This window comes from Panulirus ornatus, chromosome 7, assembly GCF_036320965.1.
Source record: "Panulirus ornatus isolate Po-2019 chromosome 7, ASM3632096v1, whole genome shotgun sequence".
Lineage (NCBI taxonomy): Eukaryota > Metazoa > Arthropoda > Malacostraca > Decapoda > Palinuridae > Panulirus > Panulirus ornatus.
In genome coordinates this window covers 44209710-44227490 of record NC_092230.1, presented here as the reverse complement: position 1 = coordinate 44227490, position 17781 = coordinate 44209710, and the positions used below count along the sequence as shown (strand labels likewise).

At 38.6% G+C, this 17781-nt stretch overlaps 1 protein-coding gene across 9 annotated transcripts in view; it reads right to left on the bottom strand.

The window, feature by feature from the left end:
* LOC139749588 (uncharacterized) overlaps positions 1 to 17086 on the bottom strand; it is a 30007-nt gene extending 12921 nt beyond the window's left edge. The window contains exons 1-7 of one of the 9 annotated variants that reach the window (XM_071663669.1): positions 16947 to 17084; positions 15367 to 15572; positions 14790 to 14894; positions 11844 to 11980; positions 9885 to 10046; positions 6624 to 6823; positions 3980 to 4101 (exon numbers count right to left, since the gene is read on the bottom strand). In XM_071663669.1, the coding sequence (XP_071519770.1) occupies positions 3980 to 4101; positions 6624 to 6823; positions 9885 to 10046; positions 11844 to 11980; positions 14790 to 14879 (711 nt within the window). In that variant the 5' untranslated portion in view covers positions 14880 to 14894; positions 15367 to 15572; positions 16947 to 17084. Of the gene's footprint in view, positions 1 to 3979; positions 4102 to 6623; positions 6824 to 9884; positions 10047 to 11843; positions 11983 to 14789; positions 14895 to 15069; positions 15338 to 15366; positions 15573 to 16677; positions 16830 to 16946 lie in introns of those variants that run through there. The other 8 variants (XM_071663667.1, XM_071663668.1, XM_071663666.1 and 5 more) reach the window with 8 other exon arrangements.
* Positions 17087 to 17781: the final 695 nt, after the last annotated feature.

The window sequence follows — 17781 nt, the reverse complement described above, 5'->3', positions numbered from 1 at the left end:
AAAGTATGAGTTGAATAATGAAAAAAATTAGTACTTATCAAAAAGCATATGATTACTCTCAACTGTACTAAAACAATCAGAAAAACACTAAAGTGTACAAATCACTTTAATATGTAATGAATAGCTTTAGTTATATCTCTAATGAGGACATAAAAACTTGATTCTGACAACTCTGCTTCAGACTTTATGCCTCTCTCACATGGAATATACCCTCAAGTGAAATCACGTGCTCCAAAACCAATGGAATAAAAGAAGGGGTTCTTCATATAAAAAATAAAGATGATCATATTTCCATTTAGAAATACCTTTCTAAACTAATTTAATGACAAAGTTGACAAGTTCCCCTGTCATGTTTAATAAAAAAAATAATGTTCAAAAAACCCTAAGGTCAAGGAAATCTCTAAAGTTGAAATATCAGTAATGAAACTAGGCCATCACACCTTTAGTTATGATGTATTTAAATTTAATATCACAAATGCGTTTACTTCTTAAGACCCAATGACTGTAGTGCAGTATAGCAAGAAATCATATTCAAATATTTTTTTTTTTTTTTTTTTTTTTTTTTTTTTTTATACTTTGTCGCTGTCTCCCGCGTTTGCGAGGTAGCGCAAGGAAACAGACGAAAGAAATGGCCCAACCCCCCCCATACACATGTACATACACACGCCCACACACGCAAATATACATACCTACACAGCTTTCCATGGTTTACCCCAGACGCTTCACATGCCTTGATTCAATCCACTGACAGCACGTCAACCCCTGTATACCACATCGCTCCAATTCACTCTATTCCTTGCCCTCCTTTCACCCTCCTGCATGTTCAGGCCCCGATCACACAAAATCCTTTTCACTCCATCTTTCCACCTCCAATTTGGTCTCCCTCTTCTCCTCGTTCCCTCCACCTCCGACACATATATCCTCTTGGTCAATCTTTCCTCACTCATTCTCTCCATGTGCCCAAACCATTTCAAAACACCCTCTTCTGCTCTCTCAACCACGCTCTTTTTATTTCCACACATCTCTCTTACCCTTACGTTACTTACTCGATCAAACCACCTCACACCACACATTGTCCTCAAACATCTCATTTCCAGCACATCCATCCTCCTACGCACAACTCTATCCATAGCCCACGCCTCGCAACCATACAACATTGTTGGAACTACTATTCCTTCAAACATACCCATTTTTGCTTTCCGGGATAATGTTCTCGACTTCCACACATTTTTCAAGGCTCCCAAAATTTTCGCCCCCTCCCCCACCCTATGATCCACTTCCGCTTCCATGGTTCCATCCGCTGACAGATCCACTCCCAGATATCTAAAACACTTCACTTCCTCCAGCCTCTCACCATTCAAACTCACCTCCCAATTGACTTGACCCTCAACCCTACTGTACCTAATAACCTTGCTCTTATTGACATTTACTCTTAACTTTCTTCTTCCACACACTTTACCAAACTCCGTCACCAGCTTCTGCAGTTTCTCACATGAATCCGCCACCAGCGCTGTATCATCAGCGAACAACAACTGACTCACTTCCCAAGCTCTCTCATCCCCAACAGACTTCATACTTGCCCCTCTTTCCAAAACTCTTGCATTTACCTCCCTAACAACCCCATCCATAAACAAATTAAACAACCATGGAGACATCACACACCCCTGCCGCAAACCTACATTCACTGAGAACCAATCACTTTCCTCTCTTCCTACACGTACACATGCCTTACATCCTCGATAAAAACTTTTCACTGCTTCTAACAACTTTCCTCCCACACCATATATTCTTAATACCTTCCACAGAGCATCTCTATCAACTCTATCATATGCCTTCTCCAGATCCATAAATGCTACATACAAATCCATTTGCTTTTCTAAGTATTTCTCACATACATTCTTCAAAGCAAACACCTGATCCACACATCCTCTACCACTTCTGAAACCACACTGCTCTTCCCCAATCTGATGCTCTGTACATGCCTTCACCCTCTCAATCAATACCCTCCCATATAATTTACCAGGAATACTCAACAAACTTATACCTCTGTAATTTGAGCACTCACTCTTATCCCCTTTGCCTTTGTACAATGGCACTATGCAAGCATTCCGCCAATCCTCAGGCACCTCACCATGAGTCATACATACATTAAATAACCTTACCAACCAGTCAACAATACAGTCACCCCCTTTTTTAATAAATTCCACTGCAATACCATCCAAACCTGCTGCCTTGCCGGCTTTCATCTTCCGCAAAGCTTTTACTACCTCTTCTCTGTTTACCAAATCATTTTCCCTAACCCTCTCACTTTGCACACCACCTCGACCCAAACACCCTATATCTGCCACTCTGTCATCAGACACATTCAACAAACCTTCAAAATACTCATTCCATCTCCTCACATCACCACTACTTGTTATCACCTCCCCATTTACGCCCTTCACTGAAGTTCCCATTTGCTCCCTTGTCTTACGCACCCTATTTACCTCCTTCCAGAACATCTTTTTATTCTCCCTAAAATTTACTGATAGTCTCTCACCCCAACTCTCATTAGCCCTTTTTTTCACCTCTTGCACCTTTCTCTTGACCTCCTGTCTCTTTCTTTTATACTTCTCCCACTCAATTGCATTTTTTCCCTGCAAAAATCGTCCAAATGCCTCTCTCTTCTCTTTCACTAATACTCTTACTTCTTCATCCCACCACTCACTACCCTTTCTAAACAGCCCACCTCCCACTCTTCTCATGCCACAAGCATCTTTTGCGCAATCCATCACTGATTCCCTAAATACATCCCATTCCTCCCCCACTCCCCTTACTTCCATTGTTCTCACCTTTTTCCATTCTGTACACAGTCTCTCCTGATACTTCTTCACACAGGTCTCCTTCCCAAGCTCACTTACTCTCACCACCTTCTTCACCCCAACATTCACTCTTCTTTTCTGAAAACCCATACTAATCTTCACCTTAGCCTCCACAAGATAATGATCAGACATATTATGAAGTAAAAAGTGCAATTACATAATAACAATCCTATGAATAAAAACTTGAAGAAGTTCAAACCAAAGATCATTCTGAGGTCAAGCAATTAAGGTGGAGCAATGAAAGTTGTGATAAAGGTTTTCAAGTGATTATTCTAAAACATACATAGGCAACTGCCTCTCCTTAGGTGTTGCTTCCACCTCTGCTGAGAATACAGCAGAGGTTATTGTTATGAAAATGCAGGTATAACCTTTTTTCCTCTATGACTCTCCCTTCTAGTTTATGATTCAAACACTCTTGTTCTAAAGACATTAAAGCAAAGAACTAAAAAAGCCATCTTTCCTCTGATTCATTTTAGTTTCTATCTCTGTCGGATATCACTATTTCTTTATCCAAGGGAAATGTAATGACTTTTGCAATCATCTTCCTCACCTCCCCATCCGTAAACAACTTAAACAGCCTTGGTGACATCACACATTCCTGCTTCCACCTTCACCAAGAATCACTCACCCTCTTCTCTCCCTGTAAATAAACATTTAAAAATTCCTTTCTTCTAAGGAAACAGAACATTAACTAAACAGATACTCACCACAATGAACCCAACAAGCACTAAATAATTACCCTCCAAAACCAGTCTTAAACTCCATTCCTCCAGACATACATCTGTCTGAAACTACACTCCCCAGGTATGTACAGGTTATACCTACAAGTCTGCATTCTGGAAAACATACATCTCAAACATTACAAACACCAATTCAACAAATCACAAGACCTTTCATGGCTAACACTCAACTACCATTGAAAAAACAGTGAGCACTTACTTCTCAACTTTCCTGCACTAACCCCGCAGACATACACACATCACCACAATTGTTGCCTTGAGGTCCTACCCAGTCGGTGTGGCCACCTTCCTGAGCACTGCAAGAACCCTACAAACAGGATCTTTGGGAAGGAAAGTGAAGTACGTACAGTATAAAAGAATCCAGCAGATTTAACTAACCTTAATATTCAAACTTCCTCTTGGAAAGAAATATCTGTAAGTACAGATGGGCCTGTCAAACTTTGCAGAGTATCCTGTCTTTATTGGACACCATGCTACCACCCTTATGTCAGATGGCAGAACTAGAAAGAAAACAAATAAGCTGAAAACATGTAACAGTATAATCCATATCATGGGGTAATCAAAATCTGGAAAATTTCAACTCAAGTTCTCCCTGTATTTTCTGTACTTCTGTTTCAACGACTGTTTCTAAGGCATATTTCTATTACAAATATAATTATCAATTACCCCTAGATCAACTTGTAAGAAAAAGTCCTGGTGTTTTCTCTTTAACCTTTGAGGCTCCAGCTAGGGTTAAAAGTCCACATCAAGGTAAGGCCTTCACTGAAATACAGAGGGGATAATGATGGGAAAAATGAAAAGACAAGGGAAGCTATTTACAAATTTTGGAAGTGAAAAGCCTGCCTTTTAAAATGTGCCTTGTCATAGTTATTGAGAAATACACGAGAAAATGAGAGGGTACAGAGCTCCAAAGTATCAAGGTGTAGGGAAAGAAGCTGTTATCAAAACTGCTTACCCTTGAGTTGCCAACTGCCACATAGTAATCATGACACAGCAACTTGCCAAGTATTTTGTGGTCTAGCTAGTAGAGGGGGCACACAAGTAGCCAGCTCTCAAGAGCAAAAACCAAAGTAATACCCATAGAAGAGGGAAAGTGAACCAACACTGCAGTGTAGGACAAACAGGTCAGGTTTTGAAGTTTGCATATGAGAGTTTACAAGTTGGACCACTTTCAACTCAACTCTGTCAAGTGAGGATGCAGTCTTAGGACCAACCTAGATGTAAACACAGTATTCTACAAAAGACAGATCAATCCTTTGTATAAACAGAGCAACTGTTTGGAAGAAAAGAAATTTTGACATCTACATAGGACTTCCACTTTCTTAGCTATTTCCGTAACACAGGATTTCCAAGACAGTGTGGATGCTCCTGTAATAAAGAGTATGTTCATTAAGTCAAGACATGGAATTACCGAACCACTGAAGGAGAAAGGAAAGTCGTGAAGAATTTCCAAAAGAGAGATGGGTAGAACTGGGTCTTGGAGGCATTAAACTTGACCAGATCACCTATCTTACTGAGATATCCTGTCCAAGTTTGAGTTTATCGAGGAGTTGTGTCAAAACGAGTTGGAGTTGCAGATGGAGGGACAATGACCAGTCATTAGTAAGATACGAAAGGATATCACCTGTGGCTCTCACAATGAGAAGACTGTTAGATTCAAGATGTCTGAGGATATGGGAGTTGAAGAGGGATTCAAAGACTTTGGAAATAGTAGATGTCAAAGTAACAAGATGACACTTAGAGGGGTTAGAACAGTAATCCTACTTGGGGATGGGTTTTTAAACAGAAAAGGGAGCAGACAAGCAAGCACAGGTGCAAGTTCAGAGGAACACTCTTTCAGTACATAGGGAAGGATGCAATCAGGGCCAAAAGTCTTGCTTGTAACTACAAAGGGAAGCACTGGTTTTTAAACTGAAAAGGGAGCAGACAAGCAGGCACAGGTGCAAGTTCAGAGGAACACTCTTTCAGTACATAGGGAAGGATGCAATCAGGGCCAAAAGTCTTGCTTGTAACTACAGGGATTCAAAGACTTTGGAAATAGTAGATGTCAAAGTAACAAGATGACACTTAGAGGGGTTAGAACAGTAATCCTACTTGGGGATGGGTTTTTAAACAGAAAAGGGAGCAGACAAGCAAGCACAGGTGCAAGTTCAGAGGAACACTCTTTCAGTACATAGGGAAGGATGCAATCAGGGCCAAAAGTCTTGCTTGTAACTACAAAGGGAAGCACTGGTTTTTAAACTGAAAAGGGAGCAGACAAGCAGGCACAGGTGCAAGTTCAGAGGAACACTCTTTCAGTACATAGGGAAGGATGCAATCAGGGCCAAAAGTCTTGCTTGTAACTACAAAGGGAAGCACTTTTTGGACAAATCGAAGAGATTACGGGAAGGGGTATAGGTTAAGTAAGAGGAGCATCAGTGGGTGAATGATTGTTAGATTCATCCAAGGTATTCCCCAAGACCTCTTTTTAGGGGTTCCAGCAAACCAAGACTGCACTACTTCCAGCAGAGGGGAAATGGACTCCTTTTGGGTGATGAACTTTTTCAAGAAACTGTATTCCAAATGACAAAGCCTTGCCAAAGGTGAGACTTTTCACTCACAGTGTAGCCTAGAGCAGGGGGAGTTCGGCAACACTTCTAAATCAAACAAAAAGTTACATAAGACTGAAAGCAATATGATTTTTATGTCAAATTTAGTGTTTTAAGTGACTTAAGATAAAAAAAATAATTTTATACCAGTCCCTACCATAAGCAAATGATGGGGCAATGAACTATATATTTCCCATATATCTAATCACTATCTTTACATCTATTGTATTCAAATGAATAACTCACACAAATTGACTTCAGTTTATTGTAGTGAAGCAAATCTGGGTTTCCAAAACAGTACGGAGTAAATATAGTCTTAAAATTCTACAAACAAGACGTCTACAACATAGATAAATTGTATCTACATTCAGGGATGTGAGACTGCTTCTTAAGAAACCTCAAATCTACTTTCAATCTACTGCAGCACTATTTACCTTCATTCACAAGTTCTGTATACTTAATCTCATATTCCGCAAAATCTTCATTATCTACATCTTCATCAATTTGTTCTTCTTTAATTGTCACTCCATTTCTTTCAAAAGGAATGACACCAAGTCCTGAGTTTAGGCGACTACGTAGCACAATTGAAACGATCTGATCAAATGGGTTAAACCCTTCATTCGTTTTTCCGAATCTGTAACAAACAAGAATCCTCATTAGAAAAACCAAAGAAATTAGCTACAAACTAAAAGACACAGAGATTCATAAAGGTAATATAAAGAGCCAGTTCTGAATTTGTGAAAAACAAAATCTTCCTACAGAGGAGGGTTATGAGCAAAGGATAAAAGACAACCCTACTCCCTTGAAACTAATATGCCAAACCCTATCAATAACCCATGGATAATCTCACCATCTGTCCTCAAAGACAAGGTTATCAAATGTTATGCTCTTTTTGCCATCATTCTTTTCAAAGAACAAAGCTTGCATCAAAACCTAAAATCCTAATTTACTTAAAAAGCCAAACAATTCCTTCCCAGAAAACCCTAAACTACTCTAAAATAAGTACAATAGAGTAAAGAGGGGAAGGAGAATTGGAAGATAGGGGATAGGGGAGAAAGAATACTTCCCACGTATTCCCTGCGTGTCGTAGAAGGCGACTAAAAGGGGAGGGAGCGGGGGGCTGGAAATCCTCCCCTCTCACTTTTTTTTTTTTTTTTCCAAAAGAGGGAACAGAGAAGGGGCCCAGGTGAGGATATTCCCTCAAGGGCCCAGTCCTCTGTTCTCAACGCTACCTCGCTAATGCGGGAAATGGCGAATAGTATGAAAGAAAGAAAGAAAAGTTTTTCAAGATATCAAAACCAGTTTTGTTCCTATGAGAATTCACTCAGGATACAAGGGAAAAAAAAAGAAGTGGGTGGGAAACTCTTGAAATATAGAAATAAAGTGGAAAGCAGTGGGTTAGGAAGTAGAGCCTGTCATACCCCCAAGCACTAGTGTGTCCTCAGAATCCAAACTCAGGTAAAAGTGGAAAGAAATGCCAGTACTGCCCCACAGCCCTTTGAGAATAATCACCTCCAGAGAGAAATAACTCAGGTTTACGTAAGCGAAGTCCACTTTGCTGTCATGTGCATGGGTGTTTGTGATGGCTTGAGCTTCTGGATGATGTGTCTGATTTTTTTTTTTTTTTTTTTTCTTTGTTGCTGTCTCCCGCGTTTGCGAGGTAGCGCAATATTTGTGTGGCAATATTTGCATCCAAAAGAGGAAGCTGAATAGATAAAATTGTTATCTCCAGAAATGTCAACTGCTGAGTCCAAAAATGCCTCCAAGTTGTCAACTGAATGTGGAATATCTAGCTTTTAATGAAACCAAGGAAGTTTTTGTGATGAAAAAAAGGCAGGAATCATTAACTCCAAATCCTGGGGCCACAAAGACGAAAGACAGAGCCATGTAGAGTCTATCTATCCATCTACATCTCTGACATCTTTTCCCTTTAGGAACTTCTCAAGGAGGTGGCCACGGCAAAAGTGTCTCCATAATTGATGAGCTTCACTACTGCTTCCTAGCCTTCAGTGCCTCACCCTTAACAGACCATTGGTAGAGGGCAACTCTAGCACAGTGTTTTCAGAGGCTCTTAACTAATGTTCCAACCAACTACTTCTACCTAATGTATCTACCTAATGTTCCAACCTACTACTTCTACTGAATATTTCTACCTAATGCTCCTGTCTAATGTTCCTACCTACTACTTACATCAATTGCTCCCTCCATTTTCCCAAAAGGTGGAGATAGTGCAAAGTGCACCAGAGGAAAATCTAGGGCTACAAACAATGATTTGTGTGAGCTAAGTGTTGTCAAGTGTTACCTGAGACAAGGGGAGATTCTGTTTGTGGGAAGAATGCCAGCAATCCACAGGTGGATGAGGAAGAAAGAAAAGAAAGCTACCAGGATGAAAGAGCTTCATGTGGAAAATGGCTTCAAAAGAAAATTAAATAAGAAGATATGTGACTATACACCTAGAACATTCCAAACTCAGGGACCAAGCTTGATGCAGAATTGGATCTTTTGCTTTAGAGAAAAAACATGTCACAAAATGTCATAACTTCTAAAAACACATTATCTCAATCTTCTCTTTATATTATGATGTAGCAAAATGGGAACATTGGCTTGCTTATTAGTTGCTCATGTGCTTAGCACTTACCTCTGGATCTTCTTAACACTTTTGGTGTGTTTTTCTTGGCTTCTTGAGTGCACATCTTTTTTAAGGTGCAAAAAAAAAAACTTCTTAAAAGATTAGAAAAAGAAAAAACCAACTTCTGCATGCTATATAAACTTTCATTACGTAACCATTTTGTCATTTATGTAATAATTGCAGAAAAATTATCGAAAACAGTTTTCTTTCTTATGATTTCAAAGTGAAGTTTTCAAAGCTTTTTAAAAATCTATTATCTAACAAATCAGCCAACTGTAAGTAAGGGTGGTGTAGGTGTGGCTCGAGTGTGGTGATAAAACAGTGTCAAGCACCACAGACTCAGCGAGTCCCTAGAAAAGCTGCACAAATACCCACCATAGTCATAATGGGTTACTAAGGCCTCCAAACAGCTCTAGTAACTAATCCTTTGTTTGAAAAATTATCCATGACTAGCAATGAGAGCCTAAAATGCATACAAAATTTAAATTTTGACAGGAAATTATGTAAGTAGATTGAGTCATAGCACCCAGCTATGTAACAGCAAAATGACATCCACAGTACCAAAAGGGTTAATACATTTTCATGGGAATAATTTATAAAGTTCAGCTGGGTAGCTATGATGATAAGAAGACACATACTCATGAGATCTGAGACTAGTGATAAAAAAATTACCAAAGGTATCGAATCTAATCTGAATTGGTAGCAGATGTAAGGAAAATCTGAAGTTTACACTGAAAAGCATATCAAAAATATGGTAAAGTATTATAGAAAAAATCCTAGGATGAAATCACTCTAGAGACAATGCATGCATCATACTCTCATAACTCTTCCTTCTACTATTTTTGTTTAACAGATCTGTCAGAAAAATGTATGGGTATGTTACTGCTTGTTTAACAGATCTGTCAGAAAAATGTATGGGTATGTTACTGCTTAAGCAAATATAGTCATAATCAAAATTCTGATAAACTCTTTTATTTCTATTTATTTATTAAAGAGAATAGAAGGTACTGCATAAGTGAGGCATTACAATGTTATCATGATCTAGGTAGAGTCAGCAGCTTCCTACCTGTGAAATTTTGAGGTTTCGGGAGCCTCTATCAAGCCAATCCTCAGGAGAGCCTGCAACAGTTTATCTTCAACAGTCTTTTGTATTTCTTCATGAGAAGCACAGCTTTGGTAATCCCATCTAAGGTAAACAATCTTCAGCAGCACCTGTCTTTTTGGGTAACTACAGGATGGAAGATGTACAATCATGATGGCACAAATTTAATGACTAATTCACTACACACGAGAGAAAGAATAATCAGCTCAGAAAAATAAATAAACACTGTTTTTTTGTAACACTTGAACCATTTCCTACATTCACAGCTGGAAGAGTGGGGCACATGAAATAATCTAAACCAAAACATGTAACATGTTTCTTAGCTTCACTCTGTCTTTCCAATTCATCTCCGGTATCCTCAGCACTGTCTTTTTTATGTTAGCTGAGATGGCAATGGCAACTGAATGCCCTTATAAAGGCCATCTCATTAATGCTATACATACATATAGAGATATAACTTAGCCGAAGCTAGGTACCCATTTTACTGACCAGCCCCTAGGGGAGGATGAATGGCAGGTTAACTGTGGACTGGCTACCATGACCAAGATTGGAACCTATGTGGACTTACCTCCTTGTTGACCCATGCACTTGCGACACATCACTTCATTCAAAGAGTCTTTTCAATAACCTTCTCATGTGATTTCTGTCAAAGAAACTTATTTCCTCAGCACCTGTTCATTCACTCATTAACTATTGTAACAATGCCATACAGCACTGTAGTCTCTATCCTGTTTTCTTATCCCATATTTTTTCAAACATATCATTTGCACTGAGTGATTACTGTTCCTACATTTTCTATTCATCCACCCTAACCCTGACTGCTTGAGTTTCTCTTCCTACCATGCAATTGGTTTCTCTTTGAGCTGGGTTGTTTTTCTAGTTCTTTTGAAACTCAAACTCTCTAACCTCTAAACAGGTTTTCTGTCTACTCCTGTACAACATTTTTTTCCAAGTTGTAGAAGTGTATTCTCAGTCTCACAGAAAGAAATAGAAACAATATGAAAGAAAATTTAGCTATGTTAAATCCACAGATGAGTTTCTGTGCCATCAGTATCATAGACAATCATTTACATCACTATAATCCCCCAGCCCTTCTCTGTCCCATGGTCAAAGGAATTGGTGAGCTGAGGGGCTATAAACAGGAATGAAAGTCCTTGGTAAAAATTTTCATAGGGAAGCAACAAGTTACCTGTATTCACCTTTGGAACACAACAGGCCAACTCCACCACTGAGCTCAGCTGTATAGTTGGACAATCATAGCTCATGGCTCTCTTCGGTAAGGTCTCTGTTGACACTTCTTAGCCACATAAATTACCATAAATTACTCCCCCCAAAACACACACACACACATAAGTAAAACTCCTTCCTTGTACTAAACAAATACATAATTACACAAGGGTAAGTACAAGGCTACCTGCAATGAGTTTACATGAGATCCCAGACACATGCATTTCATAACTGTTTATTTTCTTTTGAAAAAGCCAAAACTTTTAAATTTAATAATGCCATAAAGTATATTTCATTATAAATCTAAGTTCCTGAAAAAATATCATATCATTCAAGTAACTTTTGGCCTGTTAATTTCAAACATACATCCATGATTATGACTGAATTACAATACATTATACCTATTAACATTTACTTTCCAAATCTAGTGTATAAATTTTCAACTGTTCACTTAAATCATGAAAAAAAATATATACTGCTGCTATTGGTTAAAAGGTGAAAAGCTTTTGCAGCAATTTTCTCCCTATTTTGTAAGTGGTGCTTAGTGCACTGTCTTGTAATGCCTCACATATACTCACAAACTCTCTCTACTTTTCCTTAAATATAAAGATAAACCTATTTCTTCCCTTATCTTACTGCTCTAACTACTCAACATGAAGCATCACAAAATTATTTGAAAGTTTAAGAAAAACTCACCATGCGATGTTTTTTATATTCTTCCTCTTTTCTAACTTTTCATCCTGTAAAACAGCAGGCTGCATTGGACTCCTTGAAAGTAACTGAGTTAATTTCTTGTTGTGCTCTTCTAAGACTTGTACCTTTGCTTGCAGCTCCTGTCAAAAGATACCATGTTATTTAACAATGAAACTGTCATTCACCAAATTTAATCACAATATTATGTTAGCTTGATTACAGTCAAAGTTCGGAGTTAGAGTGCTTAGGTTACAGAAAAAAATTTCCTTTCTGACAACTCTATCAAATCAACATAAACTCCTAGCTTCTAGATCCTTTTTTTCATGCATGTTCACCATTTCCTGCGTGAGCAAGATAGTATCAAGAGCAGAAGACAGAGCCTTTGAAGGAGAAATCCTATTCAAGGCCAATCCAAAGTTTCACTATGTACAACATATGTTTTGTTCTACATTGTGAAAATGCCCAGAAATTCATTTCTGACATTTCAAGATTATATCATCGAACATATCAAAGCAACAAAGTATTCTGGAAAAAAAAATCATTATCAAGTATGAATGCATAAGACAAAGCCAAAACAATAGCTCTTGAAGGATGAAAATCCATTAATATACCAAAAGCAAAGCATTAAGAGCATCTGAGAGACCACTTGCTTGGTTGAGGGTTAAAAATCCCCATTTATCAAAAAGAAAAAAAAAATCCAATAAATCCTATCTCAACATGCCTATCACCTAATACTCTGCAAAAGCAATGAATAACCCCTCCCATCCAAATCACTCCACAACCAACCATCAATCCACAAGCAAAAATAAAGACCTCACCCCTGCCTCAAACTTCAACAACCTACACTCAAAGATCCTTTATCTCAAAACAAAACAATACATTCCCACCTCATCATGCTTGGCAATCAATTTTACAACAGCACTGGACCCTTCCAAATCTAATCACCAATTCCATGTAGAAATTAAAAATCAACCCCTGCATCATACCTCAAACATATACATACGTAAAGATCCATCCACCCCAACAAACACAAAAAGGAAAACTTACATGTCAAAATGATCAAACAAGCACTAAATAGCCATCCTACCAACCCAATCATAAAATGCCACCCCGCAAGACACAAACCATTAAAAACTTCACTCCCAAGACATAAACGAATTACTTTTTCCTTGTATGTGCCCTGGACACCATTAATTGCTCCGACATTACAAATATCATTTCAACATGTCACAAGACACCTCATACCCACAATGCAATTGCTACAATGAAGACATTGAACACTTACTGCTCAACTGAATTATGCACTCCCAACATAGACACACATAAAAAAAACAAACACTACAAGAGCTCAAAAAATGACAGAAGGGACTCCTGGGGTTGGAAGGTAAGTATGCATAAATAGTCACTTATTACCTCACTCATATTTGCCCCTGAATCCCTTCCTTGATAGGACCCTGGACTTACTCCAGGAGCTCCTGCAGCTCCAAAATTGTACTACTTCCAGTAGCGAGGAAATGATAGATTCCTTTGGTGCAAGAAGTTCTTTAACAAGCCTGCATTCATAACGATACAGCCTCACCAATGGTGACTTTTCACTCACTGCATAACCTTGTGGAGGAAGACTTGGTAAATATACATATCTATAAACGTCCAAATTCAGTTTGTATACTTGATTTGGTGATGTAAGCTTCAAATATTTTCATATACTACTTAGACTAATATCAGACTGATAGTCAAATTAAAAAACTAACAAACTACACTAACTGCCTACCCATTCAAGTTGGTAGGATATCTAATCAGGTTCAAGGATATGTCATAATTTGATGACCATCAATTCTAAGGTTCCCTTATCATCTTTTTTTTTATACTAGTTCACCATTCCCTACACAGCAAGGAAGAGCCAGGAACAGACAAAGTATAGCCTCATTTGTTTATATCCACTCACTGACTGTTTTGTATAATGCACCTAAACCAAAGCGACCTATCCACAGCCATGTCTCACAACCCTTTCCAAGGTTTCCTCCCTTCACTTCATAGGCCCTTGTGCAGCCCACTGACAGTATATTGCCCAATGCATATTACACTTCCACTTCACTCTATACCATGCAAGCCTCTCATCCTCCTGCAAGTTCAAACCCCTAATTCCTCAAAGCCTCTTTCACTCCATCCTTCAATCTTCTCATTTCCCCCCCTCCCTCTTGCTCCCTCAAATTCTGACATATATGCTCTAAGTAAGTCACTTTTCACTCATCCACTCCATAAGCCCAAACAATATTTTCTATCAATGAAATAAATTTTTTTTTTTTTTTTGCTTTGTCGCTGTCTCCCGCGTTTGCGAGGTAGCGCAAGGAAACAGACGAAAGAAATGGCCCAACCCACCCCCATACACATGTATATACATACGTCCACACACGCAAATATACATACCTACACAGCTTTCCATGGTTTACCCCAGACGCTTCACATGCCCTGATTCAATCCACTGACAGCACGTCAACCCCAGTATACCACATCGCTCCAATTCACTCTATTCCTTGCCCTCCTTTCACCCTCCTGCATGTTCAGGCCCCGATCACACAAAATCTTTTTCACTCCATCTTTCCACCTCCAATTTGGTCTCCCTCTTCTCCTCGTTCCCTCCACCTCCGACACATATATCCTCTTGGTCAATCTTTCCTCACTCATTCTCTCCATGTGCCCAAACCATTTCAAAACACCCTCTTCTGCTCTCTCAACCACGCTCTTTTTATTTCCACACATCTCTCTTACCCTTACGTTACTTACTCGATCAAACCACCTCAAATATAAGAATAAATTTTCAGGAAAATTTAGATTAACAATGTACATAACCAAAAAAGAATAGTGATGTGATAGTGAATCACCCTTGCTCACATTCATAAACTGTAATGAATTTCATGTGATATTCTGAAAATAGCTTACACCACTAACCTCATATGACATCTGCTCTTCCTCTTCAATCTTTGGTTTTTTCCTTGGCCTACCCCTTTTTCTACGAGTTCCATTACTGTTCATTGCCATATTTGTTGGACCCTCCTGTTAAATAAAATGTCTATCATAAATCTTTAAAATATGATATCAAGTTGAATAAACTCAATAAAACTCTGTTTTTGAATTAACAGGCCCATAGCAATATCTAAGCTCAACTAAGGTATATAACTGATAAGAGACATCAACTGTGGAAACCTAAACTCAACCTTGTTTTATTCACCTTCATTTGCTTAATCCTTTATATCCTCTGACTTCCAGCTCTACTTTGCAATGAGGTTTACAAGCTTAAGAATATATTAGCTCTATTGTTACTACCAACAGAACTCACCTTGATCAACATTTCATATTGATTTTAAGAGTAAATAGTCGAGGAATGGATGAGACTAAAAACTAAGCTTTATCACAGTTCATATCTTTACGATTCTTTGATCTCAAGAAAAAAAAGACTAGACTGAGTTTTAATTGTTGTCAAATTGGTGCCAACATAAGATCACAGTAACCAGACCGAGGAAACCACCTGAGCAGTGAGGGCCCCTTTTATCCTTCAATAATTTGAGAAAATTATCCTGCAGCTTTCTTGAAGAAAATTTTAGATGGTAAGCATGATCTGATTTTGATGGATCAGGAGGTGGCCCATCCTGATTTTAAATGCAGAGACAAATGTAGCTTCAACTGACTGGCATCTGTCGTTGGGCTGTTTTCTTTCTTTTGTACCCAACAGAACTAAAATAAAAAAAAGTATGTACATATCAATATAATGCAAGAGATGTATGATTATGAGACAAACAGGAGAAATCTTCCACCAAAAGCAGAGAATATGGTTTGTCTGTGCAAAAAGATTATATTACAGCATGTTCACTTCAGATATACTGAAATGGGTGTGAAAATTTGAATTTTCTTTCTTTCAGTAACAACTTTCCTGTAATTTGACTTAACAAAATTTTTCATTAGTGCTATTTACATTTGCCGCTGCAGCAGAGTCAAAAGAATTCACAAAGTTCAGAGAGCCACCTTCTGTAAAATCAATTAGCCAATTCTACAATGAGATTTGGAAGTAAAAATATGCCATTATTTCTCATGGCAAATCAGATATACAAACTTCTTTCAAATCTTACTTTCTTTAATATGCACATAATCTTCAAAAGAAAATTTGAAGAAATTTACCCAGTGTATCCTTAATATACGCTCAACCATTTACCGCTTAATGGATCAGTAAATGCACTTTTGTTTGCATGGTTTGTACATACTTTATCTGTGGGTAATTCAAAAACATTCTGAATCTCATTCAAACTGATCCCTGACTCAGTTTAACAATCAGACCAATTTTGTCTACGCTTGGCTCTTTACAGTGGTATGAGCATATACTGGAATGGAAGTTTGGGCTCCAATCCTGATGGTGCGTGCTGACTAACTATGATTTCCTTTAGGTCAATATTGTTTGAAAATCTGAAATGAATCATTAAAACTGAATAACCAAATCATTGATGGTATGAGGGCGTAAGGTCTTTTGTGCAGTCATGGCGACTTTTATCTGGAAAAGTTGACAAGCTGGCCAAAGAAATTCTTTGATATGGCAGCCTAAGTATCAAAAGTTCTTGAGTACTGTCCCCTAGACTGACGTCAGAGTCCTCATATTCACTGCCACCCTTAATATAATCTTGATCCTTCATCTTCCTCTCCCCCTTGCTACAACCACAAGCAGAGAACCGAGTCCCTTACAACAACCACAAGTAGAGAACTGAGTCCTATGCTACCCCATAGTTCACGTTCTGTACTACACTTTCCCTTAGCTCCTACATTGTGTATTATGGGCTGCCGTTCAGCCTACCCTTCCCTCATGGCGCCCATCAGCGACCACGGTCTTTAAATTCCAATAATGACAGACAACGAGTCGCTCTACCCAGTCCCTTTTCTTTTCATTCAAGGTGGGTCCTTGGTAGCCCTCCACACATGTTGAATTGGGTTATCCAAGATGAATCCCTGGCCAACACGGAAACTGAGGCAGCGTTCGCGACGCCCTTCAAGTAAAGGCGTCACTCGTCGCCGTTTTTTCGCTACGTCAATCACAACCCTCCTAACAGCACTAAGGGTCCTCACAGAAGGTAGTTGAGATTCTCGGATCTTTCTCCAGCAGGAATGGGTTCCAAAATCCGTAATTATGTCCCCAGTGGCAGGGTTCCAAGGCGTCTAGATGGGAAGGTGATGGCGTTGTTGACATCCGACCAGCTGAGGCCTGGCCAGACGGATACCTGTCATTTGAAACAACATTCTCTTCCTATTTAAGTAGAAATCAACTTTTTTTTTATCAAAATTTCTCTCATATACTAATTATTTTTTTTTTTAGACATTCATAATATCTTTCTCATGTCTGCAAACGTATGAAGCAGAGATCAGCGCTGTGTTTCTGGTTACAAAACTGTGATTCAGAGGCGGTTGTTCTCATGCTAGATATTGATATATAATTCCTATATATGAAAAAATTAGAAAAACTCTGTATAAGGCATAAAATCGAGGATACCCTCAAAGATTTTAAAATGGAGAGGTTAGAGTAGTTAGGAAGGGCGCGAGAGATGGTCACTCCGAGATCAGTTTGCCAGATTCAGATTTCAGTTTTATTCTCAAAATAAAAAAGGGACCACATCCACAACCTAATTTTGTTTATATTCCTTCCAAAGTTGAACAGCCTCGTTTATGCATTCCGTTAACGTAATAGTATTAATGATTATAGCATCTATCCTGCACCAGGACTGAATGTAGCTTTCTTGAATATATTCTGCTCTAGTGTAGTAAGCCTACATCTTTCTTCGTTAAAGGCACACTGCATTGATATGATAATCTTTAACATGATATTCTCCATTCCCATCCCCTTGTGTGTGTCCTCTTCTTAATACAAGCCAGGGGAAATAGCATTAGACTCTAGCATATGCATGAG